The sequence below is a fragment of the Lontra canadensis genome, unplaced genomic scaffold (assembly GCF_010015895.1).
Source record: "Lontra canadensis isolate GAN:19392208 unplaced genomic scaffold, GSC_riverotter_1.0 scaffold194, whole genome shotgun sequence".
Lineage (NCBI taxonomy): Eukaryota > Metazoa > Chordata > Mammalia > Carnivora > Mustelidae > Lontra > Lontra canadensis.
Window position 1 is genome coordinate 997,527 of NW_022631188.1, and position 20,307 is coordinate 1,017,833.

Below are 20,307 nucleotides of genomic sequence, written 5' to 3' on the forward strand. Positions count from 1 at the left end.
CATATTTTATTACTTAGTACAATTAGTATTTCAGAGTACAGTGTAGAACTACTTTCACTACATTTTCACAAACATAGTGTGCTTAGTGGTGCATATAGCCAAGCATCATTGTTGCCTAACATCACTGTATCAAATGCAGCACATGAATATCTCACATAAAATTTGGGGAAATAGGACACAAGAGTGAATTATTAGAGAAAACCCTATAAACCTACTGTAATTTTAAATACTTTCCATTTATTTCCCAGCTATCACTTGGAAGTGAATATGCCCCTCACTAGGCTGACTAATGCCCCCTTTACATCCTTATTCCTCAGGGTGTAGATAAAAGGGTTCAGTGCAGGTGTCACCACTCCATAGAAGAGTGCCATGAACTTGGGCTGGTCCCTTGAGATAGAAGAGGGGGGCTGGAGGTACATGCTAATGGCTGGACCATAAAACAAGAAAACTACAATGAGGTGGGAGGAACATGTCCCAAAGGCCTTCCTCCTTCCCTCAGAAGACTTAATTTTAAATACAGCATGTCCAATACAAGCATAGGAAGCAAGAATTAAGCACAGAGGAACAGCTAACATAAAAATACACACCACAGAGAGCGTGAGCTCATTAGCAGCCTTTTCTCCACAGGCAGCCTTTATCAGAACAGGAATCTCACACACCAAATGATCCAATTTATTGAGGCCACACAGTGGTAACTGTAAGGTAGCAGTGGCCTCTGAGACAGCATAGGTGATTCCAGTCAGCCACACAGTGGATACCAACAGGATACAGATATGTGGGTTCATGATGAGGGTGTAGTGAAAAGGCTTGCAGATAGCCACATAGCGATCAAAAGCCATGACAGCCAAAATCAGACATTCTGTGCCCCCCATTATGTGAAAGAAATAAAGCTGAGCTGCACAGCCAAGATAGCTGATTGTCTTCCTAGCACTTCCCAGGTTAAACAGCATGTGAGGGACAATGCTTGTGGTGTAGCACATGTCCAGGAAGGAGAGGTTTGTGAGGAAGAAATACATGGGGCTGTGCAGACGGGCATCTAACCTAGACACTAGAATAATGGCTATGTTTCCAACCATGGCCATGGGGTATGTTATAAGAAGAATAGCAAACAGAGGAAGCTCCAGCCAAGGATGGTCTGAGAAGCCTAGTAGAATAAACTCTTCAGGATGGCTGTTGTTCATTGCACCAGTCTTTACCTTGTTTCACCTACAGCAGAGAAGTGGCAGAAAATATATTAGGAGAAATATATATTAGGAGAACTGTATGTGTCATCCACTGACAGAGGATGGGCTACAGAATCTTGTGAGGGAAATAATAAAAGGGATCTGACACCAGGTGACTTACTTTCCCTCCTGACACTACAAAACAGAGCTGGTGACTTTAGAAAAATAGCCTGACCATGCTGAAACTCAATGTATAAAAGCATGACAAGGACAATCTCCTTGTGTTAGAAAGAGGATTAAATGGAAAGTGGACGCATCTTGTGTTTTAGAAACTCCAAAGTAATGATTTTCAAACTTTGCTTGCTTGCATAAAAATCATGTGAGGAGATTGTTAAAATGCAATTTATCAATTTCTGTCTCTTGGTGTCTGATAGAGTGGATGTGAGATGGGGCTCCGGGGACACTGATGCAAGGTATTACTGAAATGTTATGAGCAGTGGAATTCTTGAGGTAGCTGACACACAAGAAGGAGAACACGAGCTGTAATACCATCATGACAGCCTTGTCCAAACTCAAGTAGTCAGTTGAATAGTTTTATCATCTCTACGGAGAGTAAGAAGGTAGATTTTGTACAAGTCCGTTTTGGTATTTTGGAAGTGAGCAAGAAATGTCAGGTTCCTGAAGTCTGAACTGAGAGCTGAGCCATGACATATGTTTCCCATGCTGAAGAATTTATTTGGGGATGTGTATTTTCTTGTATAAGTACTTCCTTCAAACTGGGCACTTGATTTTTCCATTAAAACTTAATTTACTATCTGGTAGTGATTTTCCTTTATTAAGTGGAATTTTGATTCTATTTTTATAGGAGTTTGCACAGTTATTAGTGATCCACTTGATTGTAAATAGCTACAAATACAACTTTTAACTCCAGAGAACTGGTGTCAGGAGGAAAGCCGATATTCCAGTTCAGTCAGGACCAGAGACTCACACACATATTCACAAACTATTTTACATATTCCTTTTCTTTTTCTTTCTTTTCACAGTATTATTTTTGTGTATGTGTTAGTCACCATACAGTATATCATTAGCTTTTGGTGAAGTGTTCCATTTTTTTTTTAAAGCACATTGTAACAAGAAAAACAACTAGCTGAGTAAAGTAGAGTTTTGAAAAGATTAACTAGAGAACCATTTTTTTAAAATTTATACTGTTCTTTCCTTTAGTGGTAAACTGTGTTTTGTTATATCTACAATTTTTTTTTGCAAGATAAGATAGATCATGATTATGGTTATGATGCATCCAGTGACAAATTCTGAGTTACCTCACTAGTGAGTTAGTGGTTTAAGAGTAACAACCATTATGTTTGTATGGTTACAAAGTACAGTTTTCACATTCTATATTTCATTAAATCCTCAAAGGCATCTTGTGAGGTGTTACACAAAACCCACAGTTTTTGTTTGGAGGTTCTAGTGGGGGAAGTGCAGCTACTCATATAGCCTTGACCAAAGAACGGTCCTGTTCTATTGGGGAAGGTCATTCTCTGAGTGCACAGTTTTGGGAGGGACACACATGGAGTAGTGAGGGAGGAAGGGGCCACCTGCCTAACTAGCCAGATCATCCAAATCGACCCTGGAAATCAAGAGGTTGACAGATGTCACAGACAGGTACTCATCATGTGTCCTCCTTAATCCCCATCACATGCTTATCCCATTCCCTTGTCCAACTCCCCTCTAATAACTATGAGTTTGTTCTCTACAGTTGAGTCTATTTCTTGGGGGGTAGGAGACACGCATTTGTGATGAGCCCCAGGTGTTGTATGGGAGCTTTGAATCACTCTATTGTACACCCGAAACTAGTATCACACTGTATGTTAACTAACTGGAATTAGAATAAAAACTAAAAACAAAAACAAACTACTCATGACTAAAATGTGAATGTTGCTCTTTGATTACACACTATCCCTAGGTCAGAAGTACACAAATAACAATAAAGCCAACTAATCCTTAATAAGCCCTGTGTGCTGAAAACTCCAAGAAGGATTTTGCACACATTACATCATTTAGGACTCCTCCCTAGAACTTAAGAGAAAGGAAATTTTGGTATCCATATTTTAGGATATTTCTAATCATTCACTTCAGATATAATTGATCATTCAGTGAATGATTGCCTTCTAATAATTAGGGAGGTTCTAAAGATCAAAAAGCAATTAATTACTCAAATGAGGTAGTTAGATAATAAAACTATGATTTCAGACTCTCAAAATTCCAAAGAAAGCATCTGTAGTCTGGAGATGTTTCCTGAATGAATGTGTCTACTACACCTTATTTGAACTTGACATTACTCAAGATGTGGTATGAGTGCACTATGTTAGGAACACATGTTTGTCTAAGTTCTTTTTCAGGTAAAGAGTCTATGTTTTAGATGGGATCTGAAGTAAAAGCGTGATATGAGTTAATTAGTTAAAATGAGTATTCTAAAATTATGATCTACTCACATTATTAAATAGTTGTCCACTAAAATCCTTCATGTCTAGTCATTTAATATGATTATACTCACCTTTTAGATTTTCCTGTCATGGAACATAACTCAATTTTTTAAGGAATAACTTCAGATTTGAGCCTCCATGAATTCTTCCACAGTTAATTTTATCTAACCTTAATGATTCAAGTATGCTTTCAACAATTTTATTAAATTTGTATTATTTGGAATTTTGTTCATATTACTCATCTCATAGTCTAGTTTTGTTTGTGATGGTGACCAGTCCAGCTCCTCCTTAAGCTCTTTAAATAGTTCCCTAGAGATACCACAGCAGTGTCTTAATCAATAAAATACACACATTATGCATATTTGAGCTTTACAATTCTATCCTAGATTTGTAAGCTTCACCATGTCATTTTCACAGGACTTCATTCCTGTTAGTTCTTGAATCCATGACTTTGGATCTTCTACTTCCAATGATTTTTTCATCGCTGTTTTACCGCACAGGGGTCCGTTTATCCATGGATGCTTAAAGTCTGTTTAATGAAGTGCCAGCCTTTATTCCTTTTGACACCTCCTTTATATCTCCAATCACATTTTCATTCCAGCTTATTTTAACCTTACATCATCTTCATCACACACTGTTGGTTTAAGTGAAAGCCTGAGAGAGATTAATTACCAAGAGTAATCTGCTTGCATTCTATTGCCCCCAAACTAACATTTTCAAAGTCTAGAAAAGTGTTCCTGAAATGAAATGCTTTCTGCTATTCTTATATATATTAGGTACTGTGATGTACACACATTCCCACCCTCCCAAGAATGGGCACTTTAAAACAAGTGTCCTTTTACTCACCTTATTTTGATAAGTATCACTCAATCGAAAGGAATTTTGGAAGAAGACATGAATTTCCAAACTTTCAGAGAATGATTCAGAAACTGTAGTACATAGATGAGTACCTAAGAATTAACTTCAGAAATGTGTTTTTCATTTCTAACAATGCTGCTGATGAGAAAAAAACCCTGGAATAGAAAGACAGTAGTAGAGAATATCAAGAATGCATTCTGGGTGTGCTATTTGTAGAATGTTCTTCAGACACTTGGGCATTGTTTTCAAACAGGCCATTTATGTGTATCCCAGAGGAGCTAGCAGAGAAAGTTCCTTCAGCATGGAAATGCTTCTTATTAATTACCTACTGAACTGAGAGTGTTAGAAAAGTTTCTTCTGTTACTAGATTTGTTTTAAAATCAACTCATTTTATTTCCCAACATACTGGACACTAATTTTAAATAGGATGGGCATTAAGGAGGGCATGTGACCTCATGAGCATTGGGTATTATACACAATTAATGAATCATTGATCACTACATGAATAGGAAATAATTAGAGTAGATCTAGTTTGAACAAGTGATTTTGGGGAATTTGAATGTGAGTTCCTTTAGTATCTTTGTTCATTTATAGAATACCTCTCAGAGATTTTTTTTTGAGATATGAGTTTGTCCACATTTTTATTTAAATTCCAGTTACTTAACATACAGTGTAATATTGGTTTCTGGTCTAGAATTTAGGGATTCTGCACTTACATACAAAACAAGGTACTCATCACGTATCCTCCTTAATCCCTATCACACATTTATCCCATTCCCTTGTCCAACTTCCCTCTAATAACCATGAGCTTGTTCTTTATAGTTGAGTCTGTTTCTTGGGGGATAGGAGGGATGGGGTGGCTGGATGATGGACGTTGGGGAGGGTATGTTCTATGTTGAGTGCTGTGAATTGTATAAGAGGTGATTCACAGACCTGTACCCCCCAAAGCAAATAATACATTATATGTTCATAAAAAAATGGAAAAAAATAGGTCATTTAATAGAAATTTAAATTAATTTTTTATTTCAATTTGGTTAGAGTTCAGTTCTTTTATTTTTTCCAGAAAGGGATTCTCTAGTATCTTCCACGCTTTTTTCGAGTCCAGCTAACACCTTGATAATTGCCATTCTGAACTCCAAATATGACATCTTACTAATGTCTGTATTGATTAGGTCCCTAGCCATTGGTATTGCTCTTTTTTTTTTTTTTGAGGTCAGTTTTTCCACCTTGTCATTTTATCCAGATAAGAATAGATGAATGAGGGCGCCTGGGTGGCTCAGTGGGTTAAGTGACTGCCTTTGACTCAGGTCATGATCCCAGAGTCCTGGGATCGAGTCCCACATCAGGCTCCCAGCTCCATAGGGAGTCTGCTTCTCCCTCTGACCTCCCCTCTCATGCTCTCTCATTCTGTCTGTCTCCCTCTCAAATAAATAAATAAAATCTTTAAAAAAATAAAAATAAAAAAATAGATAAATGAGAGAACAAAATACTAAAGGGTAGCAATGACCCAGAAAAGTATACACTGACCAAATTGGAAGACACCCGAAACTGGGGGTGGGGGGAGAAGAAAGGAGGGGGAAAAATATATATGTATAAACATACACTTTTATATATTTTTATATACACAAGTGTGTATATAAATATATATGTATATATACATATACATATATACATACATATATGTATATATAATATATACACACATATATACATACATATATATATTTTATATACACAAGTACATGTATATAAATACATATATGTATATATACATATATATACATACATATACATATACATGCATATATATGTGTGTGTATATATATATATATATACACACACACACTTGTGTTCTTTCCATAGTCTGGCTATTGCTGATAATGCTGCTGTAATCATTGGGGTGATATATATATTGGACTGGTGACTAGAACAGAGCCACACACTTGATTTTGGGTGTATTTTGGTCTGTTAGAAGAAATAGTCTCACAAAATTTTAAAGAAAGAAAAACATATATATACAAAAATAAGGGTATATATGATGAAGGGATGGAATATGACTGTAAAGTTGAAAATTTAAGAAGATCCTTAAAAAGAATCGATAAGAAGTTGGTTGAAAAAAAAAAAGTGGGGTGCCTGGCTGACTCAGTGGGTTAAGCCTCTGTGTTCGGCTCAGGTCACGGTCCCAGGATCCTGGGATCAAGCCCTGCATCAGGTTCTTTGTTCAGTGGGGAGCCTGCTTCCCACCTCCCTACTTGCCTCTCTACCTACTTGTGATCTCTCTCTCTCTCTCTGTCAAATAATAAATAAAATCTTTAAAAAAAAGAAAAAGAAAAAAGGAAAGACTGTGATCAGGCTGGAGACTAGAACAAAGCCATGTGCTAGATTTAGTGTTTATTTTGATCTATTAGAAGAAACTATCTCAAATTTTTAAAGAAAGAAAAACCTATATGTTTACAAAAACTAAGGCTAAATACAATGAAAGGATAGAATATGACTGTAACAATAAAAATTAAAAAAGATTTTTAAAGAGGTATTGATAAGATAAAATAGTTAAAAAATGTTAAAATAGGAAAGAGAAGGCACGCATTGCATGGAGCACTGGGTGTGGTGCAAAAACAATGAATTCTTTTATGCTGAAAAGAAATAAAAAAAATAGAATAAGAAAAAAAATTTTTTAAATTTAACTTTCAGGACACCTGGGTGGCTCAGTGGTTTAAGCCTCTGCCTTCAGCCCAGGTCATGATCTCAGGATCCTGGGATTAAACCCCCAATGGGCTCTCTGCTCAGTGGGGAGCCTGCTTCTCCCCTCTCTCTGTCTGTCTCTCTGCCTACTTGTGATCTCTCTCTGTCAAATAAATAAAATCTTTAAAAAAAATTTACCTTTGAAAGACTAAAGGATCATGGGGAAAAAAACCATGACTTCTGTGTGTTGCATTCCTGCATCTCTGGAATTCCACAGTTCTCATTGATCTGTGAACTTGGTCTTTGCTGGATGTTCTTGCTGATCTTCTGGGGGAGGAGCCTGTTGCTGTGATTCTCAAATGTCTTTGCCTGAGGTGGAATTGCACTACCCTTGCCAGGGGCCAGCCTAAACAATCTGCGTGGTTTTGGTCTTGGGAGGTTTTGTTTCCTGACCACTTTCTGTACCGCTTTGGAGGATGGGAATGAAGATGGCAGCTTCCCAGTCTCCGGCCCAGAGGAGCCAAGAGCTCGGGCCGCTCCTCAGTGCGCCTTCAGAGAAAAGCAGTCAATCCCTCCTGTCTCCCTGGTCTCCAACCGCGCTCCGAGTTCACCTGGCCTGTGACTGAGCATTTCTCTCTTTGGTGCATGGCCCTATTTGGAGTCTCCAAACCCAGCAGATCCTTGCTGCATGTTCCCATGCCATTCTTCCCAGAGGAGGAAGAAGGGGATCTCCCTGGATCTGCTGCTTGTGGGTCCTTGCTGAAAAGCAGAGGCCAACTGTGCCTTGATCACAGTTTAAGGTAAGCCTGAGGTGAGAGCCCACTGCTTGGCTCCATCTCTACAGCCAGCTTTCACGCTCTGATGCCTGGGGGCTCTGCCACACTCAGGCACCCCTGGTCTTTCTGTGACCCTAAGGGTCCTAAGACCACAATGTCCCTACGAGGGCTCCACCCCCGGCTTAGCCTCTGGAGCGACGTCCCTCAGTGGAGCAGACTTATAAAAGTCCTGATTTTGTGCTCCACTGCTCTATCTCTTGCCAGGAGCCTGCCCCTGTTCCCGCAGTCTATCTTTCCATTGCTTTGGATTCACTTCGCACATCCTACCTTCCATAAAGTGGTCACTTTTCTGTTCCTAGAATTGCTGCTCTTCTTCTCTTCTATCTCCTGTTGAGTTTGTAGGTATTCAGAATGGCTTGATAACTATCTTGCTGAACTCCTGGGACCCGATGATATTAGGTGTCCTACTCCTCCGCCATCTTGCTCCTCCCTCAATACATTATATGTTTTAAAAAAGAGTCTGTTTCTTGGTTGCCTACTTCCCACCCCATGTTCCTTTGTTTTGTTTCTTAAATACCACATATAATTGAGATCAAGCATTTGTCTTTGTTTGACTTATTTCACTTAGCAGAATACTCTCTAGTTCTATCCTTGTTGTTCCATGTGGCAAGATTTCATTCTTTTGTTGACCGAGTGATATTACACACACACACACACACACACACACACACACACACACACACGTCTTCTTTATGCATCCCTTAGTTGATGAACACTTATGTTCTTTCCATAGTCTGGCTATTGTTGATAATGCTGCTATAATCATTGGCGTGCATATACCCCTTCAAATTAGTATTTTTGTATCCTTTGGTTAAATATTTAGTAGTGAAGTTGCTGGATCATAGGATAATTCTATTTTTAACTTTTTGAAGAACCTGCATACCGTTTCCACAGTAGCTACACCAGTTTGCATTACCATCAACAGTGCAAGAAAGATATCCTTTCTCTGCATCTTCGCTAACATAGTTGTTTCCTGTGCTGATAATTTTAGCCATTCTGACAGGTGTGAGATGATATCTCATCGGGTTCTTGTTTGTATATCCTTGATGATGAGTGATGTTGAGTATCTTTTCATGTGTCTCTTATCCACTCCTTTGTCTTTGGAAAAATGTGTATTCCTCTGTTCTGCCCATTTTTTAACTGGATTATTTGTTTTTGGGTGTTGAATTTGGTAAGTTTTTATAGATTTTGGATACTAATGCTTTATCAGATATGTCATTTGCAAGTATCTTCTCCTGTTCCATCAGTCCGTTTAGGTTTGTTGATCATTTCCTTCACTGTACAGAAACTTTTTATTTTGATAAAGTCTCAATAGTTTATATTTGCTTGTGTTTCCCTTGTCCCAGGAGACTATAGAAGGAAGTTGCTAGGATTGATGTCAAAGGGTTACTGCCTTTTTTCTCTTCTAGAATTTTGTTTGTTTCCTGTCTCACGTTTTTCACCCATTTAGGTTTTTCACCCTTTTTTAATTTAATTTTGTGTATGTTATAAAAAAAGTGATTCAGTTTCATTCTCTTTCATGTTGCTGTCCAGTTTCCCCAACACCATTTATTGATTATCTTTTTTTTTCCTTTGGACATTCTTTCCTGCTTTGTCAAATTTTAGTTGGTCATGTAGTTGTGGGTTCTTTTCCAGGTGTTCTATTCTGTTCTGTTGATCTACATGTCTGTTTTTATGCCAGCACCATATTGTTTTAATTAGTGCCTCTTTGTAACACAACTTGAAGTCCAGAACCCTGATGCCTCTAGCTTTGCTTTTCAAGATTGCTTTGTTATTTGGGGTCTTTTGTGGTTCCATACAAATTTTAGGATAGTTCTAGCTCTGTGAAAAGTGCTGGTGGTATTTAAATTTTTTTAAATTTAAATTCAGTTTAGTTAACAGGGTAGCTCAGGGGTAGAATTTAGTGATTCATCAGTTGTAAAGGACAAGGACCATATTATCCTCTCAATAGATGCAGAAAAAGCAGTTGACAAAATACAACTTTCTAACTTGATTAAAAGCCTCCACTGTGTAGAGATAGAGGTATTAATTCATATTAATTCATACCTCAACATAGAGGTAGTAATTCATACCTAAACATCATACAAGCCATATACAAAAGACCCACAGCTAATAACATCCTCAATGGGGGAAAAACTGAGAACTTTTACCCTAAGGTCAGGAACACACCATGGATGTCCACTCTCAACTTAACATAGTACTAGAAGTCCTAGCCTCAGCAATCAGACTACAAAAAGAAATAAAAGGCATCAAAGTCAGCAAAGAAGAAGTCAAACTATTCACTATTTAACAGGTCAAACTTTCACTATTTACAAACATTCATTATGACATGATACTCTATGGAGAAAACCTGAAAGACTCCACCAAAAAACTGCTACAACTGATACATGAATTCAGCTGGTGTTTTGATAGGGATTACTTTAAATATGTAGGTTGCTTTGGTAGTATAGACATTTTAACAATGTTTGTTCTGATCCATGAGCATGGGATGTTTTTCCATTTCTTTGTGTCCTCTTCAATTTCTTTCATAACTGTTTTTTAGTTTTCAGAGTACAGATCTTTTACCACTTTGATTAGGTTTATTCCTATGTATTTTATGGGTTTTGTGCAATTGTAAATGGAAGATTCCTTGACTTCTCTTTCTGTTGCTTCATTATTGGTGTGTAGAAATGAAACAAATTTCTGTACATTGATTCTGTATCCTATGACTTTACTGAATCAGTGTATCAGTTTCAATAAACTTTTGGTGGAATCTTTTGGTTTTCTGTATAGAGTGTCATGTCATCTCCAAATAGTGAAAGCTTGACTTCTTCCTTGCTGATTAGAATGTTCATTTCTTTTTGTTGTCTGATGGCTAGGAGTTGTAGTACTATGTGAAATAACAATGGTGAGTGTGGATATCGTTGACTTGCTCCATAGAGAAAAAGCCCTGTTTTCCCCCATCGAGGATGACATTGGCTGTGGGTCTTTCATATATGGCCTTTAGTATGTTGAAGTATGTTTCTGTAACCTTACTTTGTTGAGGGTTTTTATTATGAATGGATGCTGTACTTCATCAAATGCTTTTTCTCCATCTACTGAAATGATCATATAGTTCTCATTCTTTTTTTTTTATTAATGTGATGTATCACATTGATTGACTTGTGAATATTGAATCACCTTTGCAACCCAGGAATAAATCCCACTTGGTTGTGGTAAATGATTCTTTTTTTTAAAATCATTTTTTAAAAATTTATTTTCAGCATAACAGTATTCATTGTTTTTGTACCACACCCAGTGCTCCATGCAGTCCATGCCCTCTCTAATACCCACCACCTGGTTCCCCCAACCTCCCACCCCCCTACCTCTTCAAACCCTTCAGATTGCTTTTCAGAGTCCATAGTCTCTCATTGTAAATGATTCTTTTATTGTATTGTTGTGTTTGATTTACTAGTGTTTTATTGAGAGTTTTGGCATCCATGTTCATCAGAGATATTGGCTTATAGTTCTGTTTTTTAGTGGAGTCTTTTACTGGTTTTATAATCAGGGTAATTCTGGTCTCATAGAATTAATTTGGAAGTTTTCCTTCCATTTCTATTTTTTTGGAATAATTTGAGAAGAATATCTATTAACTGTTCTTTAAATGTTTGTTAGAATTTCCTTGTGCAGCCATCAGACCCTGGACTTTTGTTTGTTAGGAGTTGTTGGGTTTTTTTTTTAAGATTTTTTTATTTATTTGACAGACAGAGATCACAAGTAGGCAGTGAGGCAGGCAGAGAGAGAGGGGAGAAGCAGGCTCCCTGCTGAGCAGAGAGCCCAATGTGGGGCTCGATCCCAGGCCCCTGAGTTCATGACCTGAGCCGAAGGCAGAGGCTTTAACTCACTGAGCCATCCAGGTGCCCCTTTGGGGATTTTTTAAAATTACTGATTCAGTTTTTTGCAGTTATTGGTCTGTTCCAGTTTTTTATTCTTCCTGTTTCAGTTTTGGTAGTTTATGTTTCTAGGAATTTATCCATTTCTTTGATTGTCCTGTTTGTTGACATAATTTTTCATAAGATTGTCTTATAATTGTATTTCTGTGGTGTTGGTTGTAATCTCTCCTCTCTCATTTGTGATTTTATTTATTTCAGTCCTTTCTCTTTTCTTTTTGATAAGTCTGGATAGGGGGTTTTCAATTTTATTAATTTTTTTCAAGGGACCAGCCCCTGGATTCATTGATATGTTATGTATTTTTTAGTTTCTATATCACTTATTTCTGCTCTAATCTTTATTATTTACCTTCTTCAGCAGGCTTTAGACATCATTTGTTGTTCTTTTTCTAGCTCCTTTAGGTGTAAAGTTACTTTGTTCATTTGAGATTTTTCTTGCTTCTCAAGGTAGGCCTGTATTGCTATACATGACTGCCTCCCAAAGATTTTGGAAAATTATGTTCTCATTATCATTTGTTTTCATGTATTTTTTTTTAATTCTTCTTTGATTTCCAGATTGACCCATTTGTTCTTAGTAGCATGTTGTTTAACCTCCATGTATTTGTGATCTTTCCAAATTTTTTCTTGTGTTTGAGTTGAAGTTTCTTACCATTTTCATCAGAAAAGATGCATGGTATGATCTCAGTCTTTTTATATTTTCTGACCTATTTATGACCTAATATGTGATCTATTCTGGAGAATAGACCTGTGTACTTGAGAACAATGCGTATTGTGCTGCTTTAGGATGAAATGTTCTGAATGTATCTGTTAAGTCCATCTGATCCAGTATGTCATTCAAAGTCATGGTTTCCTTGTGGATTTTCTGCTTAGATGCTCTGTCTGTTACTGTAGGTGGGGTATTAAAATCTCCTGCAGTTATTGTGTTATTAACAATGGGTTACTTTATGTATATTATTAATTGTTTTATATATTTGGATTCTCCCAAGTTAGGGGCATAAATATTTACAATTGTTAGATCCTCTTGTTGGAGAGTTCCCCTTATTATGACATGGTGCCCTTCTTCATCTCTTGTTGCATTCTTTGGTTTGAAATCTAGCTTGTCTGATATAAGTATTGCTCCTCCAGCTTTCTTTTAACTTCCATTTTCATGATAAATGGTTCTACACCCCCTCACTTTCAACCTGTAGATTTCTTTAGGTCTAATATGAGTCTCTTCTAGGTGTCATACAGATTTCTGACACCTTATGTCTTCTTCTTTTTAAAGATTTTACTTATTTATTTGACAGAGAGAGAGATCACAAGCAGGCAGAGAGGCAAGCAGAGAGAGAGAAAGGGAAGCAGGCTCCCCGCTGAGCAGAGATCCCGATGCGGGGCTTAATCCCAGGACTCTGAGATCATGACCAGAGCCGAAGGCAGAGGCTCAACCCACTGAGCCACCCAGGTAACCCACCTTATATCTTTTTTTTTTTTTTTTTGGTAATACCATTTTTTACTTTGGTAACATTTTCACTGAACTGTAAAGGGTTTTCTTTTTCCAAAAATACTTAATAAGATTTAATAAAGATGCCAAAGATTAAATAAAATATTTGTTTTATTTTTATTTTTTTCTTTCTTTTATTTTTTTATTAATCATTTTTTAAATTTATTTTCAACATAACAGTATTCATTGTTTTTGTACCACACCCAGTGCTCCATGCAATCTGTGCCCTCTCTAGTACCCACCACCTGGTTCCCCCAACCTCCCACCCCCCCACCTCTTCAAACCCTTCAGATTGTTTTTCAGAGTCCATAGTCTCTCATTGTTCACCTCCCCTTCCAATTGCCCCCAACTCCCTTCTCCTAACTCCCCTTATGTCTTTTGATTAGAGTGTTTAGTTCATTACATTTAGAGCAACTATTGATAGATTTGTACTTATTATTTTATTACTTGTTTTGTCATCGTTTCTGAAGAGTTTCTCTGTTCTTTTGTGGTATTTGTTGCTTTTGGTCTTTCCTTTCCACTCAAAACATCTCTTTTAATATTTCTTGCAGGACTGATTTAGTGGTCACAAACTCCTTTACTTTTTGTTAGTCTGGGAAACTCTTTATCTCTCCTTTTCTTCCAAATGATATCCTTGCTGGATAGAGTATTCTTGGCTACAGATTTTTCCCATTTGGTACATTGAATTTATCATGCCACTTTCATCTAGCTTGCCAAGTTTCTGTGGAGAGATCTGCAGCTGGCCTTATAGGTCTTACCCTTGTAAGTTAGGGAGTTCTTTTGCCTTGCTGCTTTAGGATTTTTTTAATCTCTATATTTTGCAAATTTAACTACAATATGTAGTTGGTGCGCTTTTGTTGATCTTATGGAAATTTTCTATCCCTCTTAGATCTGGATGTCTGTTTCCTTCTCCAGATTAAGGAACTTTTTATCTATGATTTCTTCAGATAAACCTTCTAAACCCTATTCTCTCTTCTGGGACTCCTGTGATAAGAATGTTATTATTTTGATGGAGTAATTGTGTTCCCTAAGTCTATTCTTGTGATTCATAATTCTTTCTGTCTTTTGTTCACCTTCATTATGTTCCATTATTCCATCTTCTATATCACTTATTTGTTCCTCCACTTCTTCCATCACTGTGGTCAGTACCTCCAGTCAGTTTCAAATCTCTGTTATTGCATTTTTTCTTCTCTGGCTGATCAGTTTTTAGCTCTTTTATCTATGTGGTAAGGGTCTCCCTGATGTCTTTTTTTTTTAAGATTTTATTTATTTATTTGACAGAGAAAGATCACAAGTAGACAGAGAGGCAGGCAGAGAGAGAGAGGGAAGCAGGCTCCCTGCTGAGCAGAGAGCCTGATGCGGGACTCAATCCCAGGACCCTGAGATCATGACCTGAGCCGAAGGCAGAGGCTTAACCCACTGAGCCACCCAGGCGCCCCCCCCGATGTCTTTTATGCTTTTCTCAATCCCAGTAAGTATCGTTATGATTGTTGGCTTAAATTCTCCATCAGGCATACTACTTATATCTGTTTTGATCAGATATCTGGACATGACTTTTCTTGTTTTTTTGTTTTTTTTTTTTGTATAAATTCCTCTGTCTTCACATTTTAAGTCTGTCTTTTGTGTGTTAGAAAAGCTGGTTATGTTCCTGCTCCTGATGGTAATGGCTTTACGAAGAAGAGGTCATATAATGTCCTCGGCCTGGCCCTTCAGCAGTTGTCTCTGGTGTGTGGTATATGCACTCTGCTGCTGTGTTTTAGCTGCTCTATCCTTCAGACAATTGTCTGTAGAGACTCTCCTTACCTTCAGTGGACAGTGTTTTGACTTTGGCCAGAATGCAGTGAGTTTTAACTATGTGTGCTCTAGTCTGCTTCTTAAATGAGACTTGATGCTACTTCAGTTAGAACTGAAGACTTGCAGAACTCTGTGGTCAGGAAGTATGGCTTATATGGGGTTTTCTGCTGATCTTCTGGGTAAGGGCCCTGCTGTGCTGGGCCTAAGGTACATTTGCCTGAGAAAAGCAGTACCAACAGAGCAGAAGGGGACAGTACTTGGTCCTAACAGTTTAGGTTGGTTAAGCAGTGTAGGCTCTGTGCTGTTTACTTCAGGTGGTTCTGTACTTATGCTGAGGGGGAAGGGAGGGAAATGGTACCATCCAGCTCCTTTAAAACTGGGAGTCTGTGCTTGCTATTCAGAGGATCACTCCCAGGAGAGTGAATAATTTCTCCTTGTGCATCCCAGGCATTTTTCAGATCACTGTTTTCACACTGTTTCCTGTTTGCTTGTCTGCACAGTGCACTTTGGGCTCTATACCAGTCAAGCCTGCTGACTTTTATTGATTTATTGATTTATTTTTATTTTATCTTTTAAATATTTATTCATTTTTAGAGAGAGAAGGACTGTGCAAGAAGGGTGGGGCAGCAAGAAAGGGAGAGAGAAACTTAAGCAGACTCCATGCCCAGCACAGAGCCCAGTGTAAGGCTTGATCTCATGATATCGAGACCTGAGCCAAAAAAACCCTCAAATGCTTAACCTACTGTGCTACCCAGGTATTCCAAGCCTGTTGACTTTTAAAATACCAAACTTTAGGGACCTGTTGTGGCTGGAACCTATACTGGTCTTCTGGGGGAAGGTCTCACCAAATCAGGATGGATGTAGGTTTGTCCAAGAAGGGCAGTTGTGTCAGACTGCAGGGGCACAGGAATTGGAGCAAGCAGGTTAAATAGCCAGTGTCTAGGTTAGCTGCCCTTGGCAGGTGTCTCTGCACCTATGCTGAGTGGTGGGGGTGGGAATGGTGCACCTTGGTTCTTTTATCCCTGAAGAGGCAACTCTGAAAATGCCACCTCTCACAGATGTGCTCAAAGAAGAGCAGTCTCTCCCTTGTGTGCCTCAGACACTCCTCAGATTGCATCATCTGCCCCAGGGCCGTTCGCCTGCTTTCTCACCACGAGTGGGCAGCACCTTCAGGACTCTATCCCAGCCAAGCCCACCAACCTCTAAAACTCCAGTCTTTGAGCCCCACTGGTTACAGAAACATGAAAATCAGCCCCTCAGTTTCCCAGCCAATGGCTTTGAGGATGTGTTCTACTTCTGCATATCCCTGTGTGCTCTTCTCTCCATTGCCATTCTCTGTGATTAGGGCTCCCACCTCTTCATAGCACCCACAATCTTTTTCTCCCCCAAATCATTTCTCCACACCTCCTACCTTCCTGAATGTGGCCTCTTCTCTCCTAGTTGTGCAGTTTTTTCCTGTCAGTCCTCAGGTCAATTTCTTGAGTATTCAGAATGATTCAATAGTTATCTAGTTGTTTTCAAGGTTTGGGGTAAGCCAGGGGTCCTCTTACTCTTACCTCCTCTCTCTTTCTCTCATAAGTTTTAATTGTTTCTAGACCTAACAATAAAGGAGCACAAAAGTGACTTGGAAAGAGAGGAAAAATATAATAATTGATCTTTCCAATGAGAAGGAATCAGTGATGTTTAAAATTAAAAGCTCTAAATATTTACATTAGCATCTGTATTATATTCAATTAGCCAACATATAGCACATCATTAGTTTTTGATGTAGTGTTCCATGATTCATTGGTTGCATGTAACACCCAGTGTTAAATATTTAAAAATTTTATAACAAAGACTTCGTGACAGTCTTTCTGTTTCTCTCTCTGTCTCTCACATAATATTAAATATGTAGATAAACATTAAGATTTTAAAAATATCTCACACATAATTCAACAGGGAATCATTTTGAGGGACAAATTCAAATACACTATCACTTAGAAATGGAATGGTTTCCCTTTGACAACCCTTCCTGTGGTTTGCAATCCTACTTCTTTCCTTGAGCCACCAGGAATATATAGATGTGCACTGTTCCATGTTTCATGTGTGGTAGATATTCTTCATCCCTCTCTTCCACCCCGGATCCATTCTTTGTTCCAAATGTTGTTCCGACCCTCTGCTGTACCTTGAGAGGCTGAATCAAGATGGTTACTTGATACCTGGCTGCTGGTTGGGATCAGGCAATGAGAGCCACCTTTTAAGGGCTGGAGACAGAGAACAGCTGGGTTGGGATATCCACCAACTTCCTCTCAGCTGGACCAACCAGGCTGCCTGCATTGTTTCACCAAAAGCCACAGGTCCTGGTGGTAACCACGGATTTTTCTCTTTCTGGTTTCCAGTACTTCTTCTCCGTTTTGCTACTTCAGGCCTTGGGTTTATAATGTATTTCGGGTATAATATACATATAGAAATCTCTTACTGGTGTTTCGCAGTCCTTCCCACACCTTTGTAAATCCTTTCTTTGTTAAACTTCCCTCATTTTTCCAGTTGCAGTGTGTCATAAATTTTCAGCTGAGATCATAGCTGATATAAATTTCCATTAACTAACTTTACCTATGTGAAAATATAATGGTTATTAGTGCTCAATAAAAGACAGTTATCCTGTACTTATTTTTTTTAAAGTTTTTATTCATTTATTTACAGACAGAGATCACAAGTAGGCAGAGAGGCAGGCAGAGAGAGAGGGGGAACAGGCTCCCCTGTTCCCTGAACAGGACCCTGAGATCATGACCTGAGCCGAAGGCAGAGGCTTTAAGCCACTGAGCCACCCAGGCACCCCATGTACGTATTTTTTTTAAGATTGTATTTATTTATTTGGCAGACAGAGATCACAAGTAGGCAGAGAGGCAGGCAGAGAGAGAGGAGGAAGCAGGCTCCCCGATGATCAGAGAGCCTGACGCGGGGCTCAATCCCAGGACCCTGAGATCATGACCTGAGCCGAAGGCAGAGGCTTTAACCCACTGAGCCACCCAGGTGCCCCTATCCTGTACTTATTATGTCACTTGACTTACAAACACATAACACATACATTTTCATCACAGAGAAATTGGAAGTTTTTTTTTAAATACATCTCTATATAATATACTTTTGCAGCATTTTGTATGTTGTGCTTCTTTTTCCATTCTTTCCACATTATTTACTAATTTTTCTTGTGATTTTTTTTTCTGACCATTTATTAGGGAATTAATTCACATTGTTTAAATTCCACATACTTGTGTTTTTCAGTCTTTTTATTGATTTCTAATTTGATGCCATTGTGATTAGATGATGTGTTTTACATGATTTCAGTCATTTAAAATTTGTTTTTAGTTGATTATGGCCTAGCTTATTGGCTTTCTATAGAATGTTCCATGAGTGCTGAGAAATACATGTATTCTACTATTGTGGAATTGGGTGTTCTAGAGATTACTGTTGGGCTTGGTTTATTCATAGTGTCATTCAAATGTTCTATTTCCTTGCTGATCTTTGGCTGGTTGTCATGTCCGTCCTTGAATGGGTGTACTGAGGACTCTGAGAAACAAACTGAGGGTTTTGGAGGGGAAGTGGGGGGGGGGTTGGGTGAGCCTGGTGGTGGGTATTAAGGAGGGCATAAATTGCATGGAGCACTGGGTGTGGTGCATAAACAATGAATCTTGGAACACTGAAAAAATAAAATAAAATTTTAAAAAATTATGAAATTAAAAAAAAAAAAAGAAAGGGTGCCCTGAAGTTCAACCATTATTATGGAATTATCTGTTTCTCCAATCAGTTTTTACGTCATGTATTTTGGGAGTCTGTTGCTGGATGCATATGTTTATGATTGTTACATCTCATTGGTGTGTGGATCAGTTTTAGCATTGTAAATTGTTGTTACTCGTCTACAGTAATTATGTCTGTATGTGCATATTTTTTTGAACTCCATATAGCCATTAGTGTCCTTGGTTTCTGTTTGAATGGAGTATCTTTTTCTGTATTTTCAGTTTCTGCATTTTTGAATTTAAAGTGAATCTCTTAGTTCTTTCCACAGTTTGGTGACTGTGGCCATTGCTGCTATAAACATTGGGGTACAGATGGCCCTTCTTTTCACTACATCTGTATCTTTGGGGTAAATACCCAGTAGTGCAATGGCAGGGTCATAGGGAAGCTCTATTTTTAATTTCTTAAGGAATCTCCACACTGTTCTCCAAAGTGGCTGCACCAACTTGCATTCCCACCAACAGTGGAAGAGGGTTCCCCTTTCTCCACATCCTCTCCAACACACGTTTTTTCCTGTCTTGCTAATTTTGGCCATTCTAACTGGTGTAAGGTGATATCTCAGTGTGGTTTTAATTTGGATCTCCCTGATGGCTAGTGATGATGAACATCACACCAATTTTCATCCAGAATTTGTTCAACTAAGTCTTCTAGTCTTCTCTCTTTCTCTGCCCACTTAGGCATCTCAATAATTCTGATGTTGGAATGTTTCATGGTGTCATATATTTTCCTAATTCTGTTTTCATGGCTTCTAAGCTGTTTGTTCCAGGCCTCCTCCTGATCCTTCTTTTCTATCAGTTTTTCTTCTAGATCACTAATTCAATCTTCTGCCTTGGCTACCCTAGCTGTTAGAGTATTTAGGTTAGATTGGATCTCATTGATAGCATTTTTAACTTTTGTCAGGTCAGCTCTCACTTCCACCCTTAGAGATTCTATGTTGTCACTAAGGGTTTTTTCCAACCTAGACATTGTCTGGATAATTGTTACCCTGAATTCTCTTTCTGACATACTGTTTATGTCTATATCCAATAGTTCTGATGGAGAAGGCACAGTCTCTGAATTTTTCCTCTGTTGGGTGTTCCTTCTCCTAACCATTTTAGTGAGAGGTGATTGAGGGGATGTATAGCTGAAAATATCAACTATAATCCAGGCACCCAGGAGCTTAATATATTGTTTTCTCCTGATGTTGGGGTTTTACAGTTTTATGGGGACCCTGTGGTGTTTGTCCTCTTGTTCTTTTGGCTTGTATTCTGGGAGAGGGGCCTACTGCGTTGTTCTCCCATCAGTCTTGCTTGGGTTGAGTCCCCCTGCCCACTATCAAGGGACTGGGAT

At 38.4% G+C, this 20,307-nt stretch overlaps 1 protein-coding gene across 1 annotated transcript; it reads right to left on the reverse strand.

Moving 5' to 3' along the window:
* Positions 1-251: 251 nt before the first annotated feature.
* Positions 252-1,181, reverse strand: LOC116861280 (olfactory receptor 2B11-like). The gene has a single exon (XM_032847831.1). It carries the CDS (start codon positions 1,179-1,181, stop codon positions 252-254), a length of 930 nt encoding a protein of 309 aa, XP_032703722.1.
* Positions 1,182-20,307: the final 19,126 nt, after the last annotated feature.

What these genes read in the sequence shown, in the direction of transcription:
- LOC116861280 (XM_032847831.1), bottom strand. Translation starts at nt 1,181, where the DNA reads ATGAACAACAGCCATCCTGAAGAGTTTATTCTACTAGGCTTCTCAGAC.